The sequence below is a fragment of the Tasmannia lanceolata genome, unplaced genomic scaffold (genome assembly GCF_043159265.1).
Source record: "Tasmannia lanceolata isolate RefF3 unplaced genomic scaffold, GAP_Taslan_0.1 ptg000013l, whole genome shotgun sequence".
NCBI lineage: Eukaryota > Viridiplantae > Streptophyta > Magnoliopsida > Canellales > Winteraceae > Tasmannia > Tasmannia lanceolata.
In genome coordinates, this window is record NW_027518690.1 from 10867212 (window position 1) to 10877219 (window position 10008).

Below are 10008 nucleotides of genomic sequence, written 5' to 3' on the forward strand. Positions count from 1 at the left end.
CCAATTAATTAACAAATAAGAAGATACTAAAGTTTTGTTAATTTCAAAAGGTAAGCCTCTCTTTCAACATCCAATTAATTAGCAAATAAAAACATACTAAAGTTCACCAAAAAGAAGAAAACTTACTCTGTCTATAGAATAGCTTTTTTGGCCGAAAGTATGTAACAAAAGCATGCATTGATGATGAACAAATGGGGTCGTTACCTTTGTTACAAAATTCTCCAAATTATTGAAACATTCTTGGAAAAAATCTAAAATTTTATACCACTTATTAAACTTTAAAAAATCCCAAATAATTCAAAATTTTCTTATTTTCTTTTTAATTAAACCCAACAAAATTTTTTTTCCAACTAATAATTCCATCAATTTCTTATGTATTGTTTGTATATTTTGTGAGAAATTCAAAACTATTGATGAACCACATTTCCCTTTTCTCGAGTTTTTCACAGATGTTTTCCAAACTTTTCGCTCAAGTCGGCTGAATACCATCGTTTGGCTGTTTCTTTGTTACACCAATCGATAGCATCACTCAGATTAGAAAGAAAATATTTTAACCCCATAACATTAAAATGAAAATTGAGCTCTACTACAACGACCACACTTACAATGCTGATCACAGTCAGGACAGTTGTGAGACAGATGGGCTAGAGATGGAGAGATTTGATAGAGTGGGAGTGAGGGGGGCATGAAATGCTCACCAACACAAATCTCTCCCTCTCGTTCCTTCTCTGTCCTAAAACAGTGGAGTCCATGAATATTCCATGGAATAATTTTTCATGGCTGCCAAACACGGCCTTATTGATGATGCCAGTCAGCTTATTATACTTGGGGTGTTTTCTTTTCTAAATCCCCATTTCAAAATGTTTCGAGCCAAGGTGTTTGATTGGTCTATTTTCATTATGTGGAACCAAAAGGCAAGTATATATCCAGATATTTTTCCTCTTATTTAGATAATACTGACATTACTCATCAGTAGTTGTGTACCTACACACCTCGACAGAGTGGAGTAGCTGAAAAGAAAATTTGGCCTGTCCAGTAAAAAAACAACAAATGAAGCAAAAAGATAATACCAAACTGCCATCAAGGCGTAACGAAGTCAAAAGAGCTGCTGATCATTCACCCTTCCATGAATCAAGGCGAGGAGTTTCAGAGTTCTTCCAAGTCGATAATGTCGCCCCTCCATATCTATCACCTTTAACAGCATCTGCCAAAGCATAGGATTCAAGTTCCGCCATTTCATCAGGTGTTAGCTTCACAGACAGAGCTCCAAGGTTCTGGTTGAAGTTTTCAATCTTGGTTGTTCCGGGTATCGGACACACGTCATTCCCCTGGTGGTGGACCCACGCCAATGCAAGCTGTGATGGGGTGCATCCCTTCCTCATAGCCATTTCATTTACATGCTCAAATATACGTTCATTATGCTCAAGATTCTCAGGTTGAAACCGCGGTAAAAGCTACAGATACAATAAATAGGTTTTAGTAACATGTCATGAAGCAAAGAAGTCATAGATACAGACAGGAGGGCAGAAAGGGGTGCACCATGTATGTACAAATATATGTACAATACACTCAATGATGCCATTAAAACGACAAATTACAGTACATACTCCACTAGCTATTTTTCGTATTTTAATTTCTGTTAGTTACTATATTTATATGGTTGATAATCTTAATATCTTATAGCAAAGTTTTGAGCCAAATTAGGTCCTGTTTTTGGTTTGGATTTTGAGACCGATTGTGAGTCCAAAACTGATTATTTTACTCAAGATTACCTTAGATTTCCAAGATTTTTCTATTTTAATATTCTGCTGCAACAACTCTTTATTTCCATCACCCACCTTCTAGATATTGGCACTACCATGTTTTGATAATTGCACTAATGCATCTCGTCAGTTATTATTTAAACAGCTGTCAAAGGTTATTAAAGTTTCCAAAACGCTATGAGAAGCCAATTAAAGAAGAAAAGAGAAGCTGATTTTGTGCAATTATCAAAACATGGTAATGCTAATATCAGTAGTCTACTTTTTTTTTCTTTTTTTTTTAAATTAACAATTTATTGAATATTGGTTGGGACAGGTTGGCTCCTTATTACAAAATAGGGATCATTGATCCAGAAACATTCCCTGAAGTGTTTACAAAGAACTAATAACTAACATTTCCTCCCTCAGAACTCCTGATTTAGCTAATCCATCGGCCTCCTCATTTGCCAATCTCCTCATTTGCCTTTCTCCTTCGATGGTCAATCCTACGGTTCAACGACCTTATAAGATCGAGCGTTTTCGCTATTAGATCTTGTAGTCGCCAGGGGCCCTTTGAAGTACCCAATGCCAAGCCACCGCATTTGTCGAGTCTCCCTCAACTATTAATGGTCGCTGATTCTTCTCATATGCCCATCGCAGTCCAAAGAAGAGCCCTGATTTCATCCTCATTCGCATCACATATCCCAACTGGGCCTGAGAATGACATTATAGTAGTTTGTTTGTCATCTCTAATCAGACCCCCAATGCCTGCCTTCCCCGGGTTACCAATAGAGCTTCAATCAAATTTGAGCTTGAACCACCCAGTTGGTGTGGCCATCCATCTCGGCTTGGGTTTGGTTCGGATCATTCTATCCCAAATGATTGACCACCAATTGCTTACCAAATCCTCCACCCCTTAGGGGATTTTCTTCTTTATCTTGGCCCATGGAATAAGTTCAACCTTGATGTCTGTCGCCAACCGTCCAGGTGTCCGGCTTTAATCTTCAAAGGTACGTCTGTTCCGTTCCTTCCATATATTCCAGACAATAACCTAAGGGAAAGTGGACCATAGTAACTTACCAGTTTCCCCAAAAAGCCCGTTTGGCCAATTAATCATAAGTGAATTAATAGAGCTCGGGCAAACCCAAATCATTCCAAAAGCTCCAATTGCCCTCAACCATAATTTATAAGAGAAGGGACAATGCAACATCAGATGATCCAATGTCTCTTCATTCTAATGACAAAGGACACATATACTGTTACGCACCTAGATCGGTTCCCAACGGATTGATCTTCTTAGAGGGAAGATTGGCCTCTTGACCCACTTCGAGGAAAGGGTCGTCCTCCTTTGTGCGCAAACACAATTTATGGGATAAATTCTTCTCTTTTATTCATTAAATCTGCTACAATTATTTATAGATACTAACTTCCTACGTGCAACACTAACCCCTAAACTTTAGCAAACTTTCCTAAAAAATCCCAAGTGATAGAAACAACTTATACAAATCGTATTAACTAAAATCTACCTCCATACCCAATCCCCAAAAAATCTAAACAAATAGTTAGGTAACATATAATTGCAAGGCTGAAATGCCTCCTTTTTAATCTATCGCAGGTATTAATTTTTCTATGCACCAACGTCCATCCAAAAGCCACCACTCTTGAAGGAGCAATGGATTTCCATATGTGCCTTTTATCTGACTTCTGACCTGTATTTAGTGACGCAAAAAAGGAATTGGCCGTGAATTCCCCATTCGGTAGCCTACTTAAATCATTGTTATATTTGTCATACTTAGTATCTTAAGTCACTTGGTGTTACATGAATTGTCAATGTATCAATGAGTAATGTAATGCATATGCATGCATGCATATAAAGACATACCTTTCGGAAGTCATCATTTGCCAAGTTCTCAACCACTTTGGCCCCTGACGAAAAGAAGCCCCTACCCAGGGGACTGTATGCAACAATCCCTATACCAAGTTCTCTGAATAACAATATAATGAAGTAATGGTTAGAACAAAGTTCCAAATACTAATCTCACTATAAGCTTCACAAAGTCGTAGTGGATCAACCTCACCTGCAAGTAGGAACTATATCTTCTTCTACATCTCTTGACCACAAAGACCACTCCAACTGTATCGCTGTTATTGGATGGACAGCATGTGCTCTCCGGATTGTCGAAGCAGAAGCCTCAGATAGCCCTATATATTTTATCTTTCCCTCTTCAACTAGTTTCTTGAGTTCTCCCATCTTGTGCAGAAGAGAAAAAGGGTTAGGAAATAAAGCATGTAACAACCACATGAATATAGGATTCAAATAGATATAAAAAAAACCCAGATATGTTCCATAAACAAAAAAGACAGCAATCGAAAAGCACATGCATGATAACAGTTAGCATCCATAATGTCAGCACATCAGAAACTTGGGTCAACTATCGTAGAATCCATGAGTGGTAAATATCGAGAGAGAGAGAGAGAGAGAGAGAGAGAGAGAGAGAGAGAGAGAGAGGGAGAGAGAGAGAGAGAGAGAGAGAGAGGGAGAGATGATGGCCATTAGGACACATAGAAGAGAGCTGCTAGTCAAGAAACCGCACATTGGAAAATTGAGCATTCAAGATCCTTACGGCTAACATTTCTATGGTACCAAAGTGTTTTTTTGTTTTTTTGAATGGTAATTCTATGGTACCGGAGTTATAAAAGAAAATCACAAGCATGTAGCCACATTACATCATAATATCTGTGCATGTTGATCAAAAGAATCTTCTCCTAATTAAAGTCATAAATCAAGTTTGAGAGCAAACTCCTAAAACTTATCCCTCAAATTTGAAGCCGAGTCCAACAAAGAAACTTAATCCGACATTTCCAAAAGTTCTTTCTATTTCAGAGCTTAATTTGGACTACCAGATAGCTTTATAAACTCCTAATAGCAATTGAAGTCAAAATTAGAAACAAATAAGCCCCAAACTTTATTCACATTTTAATGTGATAAGTTCCCCAAAATTGAAATCAAATTCCAATAAATTGTAATTACAACATCCCAGCGCAGCCAGTGATCTCTAGGGCCCACTTCTGAGTTCTAACATGACAATGATATGTCATGATGACAGTCAATTCCAATATGCATTTCTTGCATTAAAAAACTGGGTTTTGAAAAGATTTAATTGCAGTTTGATTGTCACAATAGAGCTTGGACAATGAAGGCTTTATATGTTCATGGCTCAACTCTTGCATCAAATGTCAAAACAGAATCATCTCAGCTGCTGTGGTGGCCATAGCTTGGCACTCCACTTCTACACTAGAAGGTCCCACTGTCCATTGCTTCTTTCTACCGCGGGAACCAAGCAATCATCCACGACGCAATAACTAGGCACCGACCATCCCGCATCTTGATCTCTTGCCCAATAATATCAGTGTTTGCTTAATACTCGGCCCCAGATTCCTTTGAGCAGCGGAAAAGCTCGTGCATGTGTGCGTTGGGGGGTAACTAGGCACACGCCATCCCCTATCCACCATGCAATTCGTGTTTTCGAATAAATAGAGGGTAAATTAAAGCAAGTTTTTATAACTTTTCTCCTCCGAGGCTTTATTGAACATGTCAAACAGGCAGGATACTTGCTTCAAGCCATAGATGAGCTTCTTTAAACAACATACATGATAGTTTAATCTGCTGTTTCAAAACCTGATGGTTGCTCACGTATTCCTTTTTGTCCTTTTTGTCGAACAGAAAATTCATTAATAAACAACAAAGGAGAGACCAAAGGACAAGGCCAGCACAGCCCTTACAAACAATCAAAAAGAGCAAAGACGACAGGGAATTAAGACCACATCCCCAGATAATAGAAAAGGGGGCCAATGAACTTGATTGCTTGGCCCTTTAGCTTGAGAATCTCTCTCAAAAGGGAAAAAAACTTCAATCAATTTTATTCTATTCAAAACAGAAATAGCATACATATTAAACCATATTTTTAATCTTACCTTTTATTGTTTTTTGTTTTGAAGGTTTAACCAATTTGCCTGCACAGTGCTATAGCAAGAGGGCATAATAAATACTGATATTGATCATCAAAGAAGCAAAGGAAACTAGAAAACAGAACACAATCTGATAGCAATCCGGATTGGATAAACCCAGGGACCATGTTTACTCTCGAACCAAAACAATGGAGGCAGCAAATAATGGAAGCATTATGTGAGTAGGTAACACCAAAGTGAAGTGAATTTTTTATTGCCATTGCTGTTCCAACCAGATGGTTGGAATGAGTAGACATGATAAGATGTAAAAAAGCATACCTCCATGAGTTGTAGGTGTAAATGCATCACTGACCATCACTAGGGCAGATCTTAGTAAAAAAAAAACTTTTTTTTGAATGGCAGATCTTAGTAAATATTGGAGAGCTAAAAGTACGGCATGTGTGGAGTTATAAAGAAATAAAATGATGACATCACTGAAATTTTGGATCTATAACCACCAAATGATTTCCTTGAATATGAAAGATTACCAGAAATTTGTAGAATATGCATGGGTTCACCAAAAAATATCATGACTGGCTTTGAGTGAAGGTCTTCGCTAGAACATCGGGAATATATGGTACTTCATAAGAGCCAAGAAATCTGAGACTTGGGGTTGAATGAGCCAAAATCACAATCCACTTCTAAATTGACTTTAGGTTGAGTTAAAAAAAAAAAAACGGTCAAAAAGAGATTCAATGACCATGGATGGATTCAGCCAAAATAACCATTACTAGCTCTAAGAACGACTTTGCTAGAGCGATAGGATCATACGGTGACAAAATCACAATCCACTTCTAAATTGACTTTAGGTTGAGTTAAAAAAAAATGATAACAGGCCACAAAGAGATTCAATGAACATGGATGGATTCAGCCAAAATAACCATTACTAGCTCTAAGAATGACTTCGCTAGAGCGCTAGGTGCCTAGGATCATACGGTGCTTCATAAGAGCCAAGCAATCTGAGACTTGTTCCATTTCTAAATTGACTTTAGAATGAATTCAGAAAATAATGGGTCAAAAAGGATTAAATAAGCAGGAAAGTAATCAGGCAAAAAGGGATTCAACAAGCATGGAAGGATTTTTCACAGTCCATTTCTAAATTGACTTTCGAATGAATTCATAAAATAATGGGTCAAAAAGAGGTTCAATGCAAGTGAATGAATTCACCTAAAATAACCATTAATAGCTCTAAGTGAAGGCATTTGCTAGAGCGTCAGTATCAACTTGTCCATTATAAGGGCCAAGCACTCTGAGACTTGGGCATGGGTGAGTCAAAGTAACGATCCACTTCTAATTTGTCTTTAAGACGAGTTAAAAAAATTTGGGTCAAAAAAAGATTCAATGAGCAGATATGGATTCACCGAAATAAGCATTACTAGCTCTGAGCAAAGACCTTTGCTAGAGCCCCATGATCACCTGGTGCCTTATAAGAGCTAAGACTAGGCTTTGATGAGCCAAAATCATGACCCATTTCTAAGTTGACTTCCATACAAGTTGAAAAAAATAACAAGTCAAAAAGAAACCCAATGAACATGGATGGATTCACCTAAAATAACCATTACTAGCTCTGAGAGGAGGCCTTTGCTAGAGCTCCAGGATAATCTGGTTTTTCTAGGCAATCTAAGACCTGAGCTTGGATGAGCCAAAATCACGATCAATTTCGAAATAGACTTTTGGATGAGTTAAAAAATAATAAGTCAAAATAGATTCAGCGAACATGTATGGATTCAACTTCTCCAATTCAAAGCCTTAGCTAAAGAGTCGGGATCATTTGGTTCTTTATTTGAACCAAGCAATCTGAGAGTTGGGCTCGGATGAACCACAAAAATCATGATCCATTTCTAAATTGACTTTCAGAAGAGTTAAAAAAATAATCGGCCAAAAAGATATTCAACAAACATGGATTGATTCACCAAAAATAACCATTACTAGCTCTCAGTGAATGCCTTCGCTCAAGTGCCTGGACCACTTTTAAAAAGGGACTCACAATAATGGGACAAAAAGTGACACTTGGACTCGGTTGAGCCAAAGAGGCTTGATCCATTTCTAAATTGACTTTTGGATGAGTTAAGAGAAGTTGAAAGAATAATGAGTCAAAAAGATATTCAACAAACATGGATGAATTCATCTAAAATAACCATGATTAAATCCGAGTGAAGGCCTTTGCTAGAGCCCCAAGATCATCTGGCGCTTTATAAGAGTAAAGAAATCTGAGATTTGGGCTTGGATGAGCCAAGAAATATGAGAATTGGGCTTGGATTGGATGAACCAAAAAATTACGATCCACTTCTAAATTGACTTTTAGATAAGAGTATAAGACACAAAATAATGGGATAAAAAGTGATTCAATGAACATGGATGGAGTCACCTAAAAAACAGCTCTCGCTCTAGGTCAAAGCCTTTGTTAGAACATCAGGATCATCCAAGCAACATGGGACTTGAGCTTGGAAGAGCTAAAATCATGATCCACTTCTAAATTGACTTAGAGGTGAAAAAATAATGGGTCAAAAAAAAGACTCAATGAACATGGATGGATTCAACAAAAATGACAATTACTACCTCTAAGTTAAGACATTTCCTAGAGTGCCAGGATCATCTAGGAGCCAAGAAATCTGATACTTGGACTTATATGAGCTAAAAACTCAAGATCCATTTCTAAATTGACTTTAGGATGAGTTAAAAATAATGGGTCAATAAGAAATTCAAAATTTGAACCTGTTTTTTCCCTTGAATCAACCTCGAGGTTGCTGTTTTTTTTTTTTTTTTTTTCCCTGTTTTCCTTAATAAAATCTAAATCATTTAAAAATGAGAGAATCAATGAAAATTGCGCCAAACAAGAAAATAAAAAGGGAAAAGAAAACGATCCCACTTACAGTAACCTCGATGGGGACTCTGGTATCAATGCGATGTTGGTAATAGAGATCGATGCAATCAATATCGAGTCTCTTCAAGCTTGCTTCACAAGAAGCTCGGACGAACGCTGGATCTCCGCGAATCTCCCTCTTCCCATCAACAACACTAATTGCGAACTTGGTTGCCAATTCAACTTTCCCTCTTATCCCCTTGAGAGCCTAAAAATGAAAACCAAATGAAGAACAGAGTAAAAAAATTAATCGGAGAACTTTCCAAGGAGGATTAGAACAGAGTAGAAAAGATAATCAGAGAAGAGAGGGGGTTTTACAGCTTCCCAAGGAGGATTATAACATACTAAAAAAAATTAGAGGAGGGGTTTTTATACCTTTCCGAGGAGGATTAGAACAGAGTAAAAAAATAATCACAGAAAATAGGGGTTTTTATGCCTTTCCAAGAAGGATTAAGTGAAAAATAAGAGGGGTTTTTATGCCTTTCCGAAAAGGATTAAGTAATGAAAATAATCACAGAAAAGAGGGGGGTTTTATGCCTTTCAGAGAAGGATTAGAACAGAGTAAAAAGAAAAGAGATGGGTTCTTATAGAGGATTAGAACAGAGTTTTTTTTTTTTTAAATAATGAGAGAAAAGAGATGGGATTTTATACCTTTCCGAGGAGGATTTCGTTGGTGAAGGGGCCATAAATATCGGATGTGTCAAGAAAGGTGATGCCACTTTGGACAGAGTGGTGGATGAGAGAGATCATGTCTGAGTCTGGTTTTGGAGGGCCATAGAATGAAGACATGCCCATACACCCTAGCCCTTGGGCTGAAACTTCTAGACCCTCAGACCCAAGTTTAATCCTCCTCACACCACATGGTTTGGCCATTCTCCTCTCCTCTTCCTCTTCCTAATTTTGGAAAGAAAATATGTACTCTGTTCTTTACCCCTGTCATGTGTTTATCCACTATCAGAAGGGTTTTGGTGTAGGGCCCTTTTTTTTTTTGGGCGCTGATATCCACCCTCCCCCCGCCGGCTTGCCAATGTTTTCCCACCATTTGACCGGTCACTCCCTCTCTCACTCTCTCCACACACACATAACAGAAACATTCGTGGGATGGTGGCCCATCTTTGAACAACATAGGCCCCGCCCATACCACACCATAGGATAATCCAAACCGTCCATTTGAAAAATATCGGTGGGGCCTACGATTGGGCCTTAATGTTAGTGTACGACCAACTCCATATGATTATCCAAACCATGGACGGCTTGGATCATCCTATGTTGTGGACGGGCCTTAATGTTACTGTACGACCACAGGATGATCCAAACCATTCATTTGATGGGCCAACCCTTCTGGGGGCACAACCTATTTACATTACGGCCCATCAAATGGACGGCTCGGATCATCCT

General features: G+C 38.1%; 1 protein-coding gene across 1 annotated transcript; it reads right to left on the reverse strand.

The window, feature by feature from the left end:
* Positions 1 to 923: 923 nt before the first annotated feature.
* LOC143889766 (putative aldo-keto reductase 2) lies at positions 924 to 9630 on the reverse strand. Its single transcript, XM_077394105.1, has 5 exons — positions 9262 to 9630; positions 8621 to 8818; positions 3818 to 3990; positions 3622 to 3724; positions 924 to 1454 (listed from the first exon to the last, which is right to left on the reverse strand). The coding sequence occupies exons 1-5, from the start codon at positions 9481 to 9483 to the stop codon at positions 1113 to 1115; spliced, it is 1038 nt and encodes a 345-aa protein (XP_077250220.1). The 5' UTR covers positions 9484 to 9630; the 3' UTR covers positions 924 to 1112.
* Between the last annotated feature and the right edge of the window lie 378 nt (positions 9631 to 10008).

Excerpts from the sequence above, each read along its gene's own strand:
- LOC143889766 (XM_077394105.1), bottom strand. The coding sequence starts at position 9,483 with ATGGCCAAACCATGTGGTGTGAGGAGGATTAAACTTGGGTCTGAGGGT. Across the intron at positions 8,819-9,261 it reads ACGAAATCCTCCTCGGAAAG|GCTCTCAAGGGGATAAGAGG; the intron begins GTATAAAATCCC and ends TTTCATTTTTAG. Across the intron at positions 3,725-3,817 it reads GATATAGTTCCTACTTGCAG|AGAACTTGGTATAGGGATTG; the intron begins GTGAGGTTGATC and ends ATTGTTATTCAG.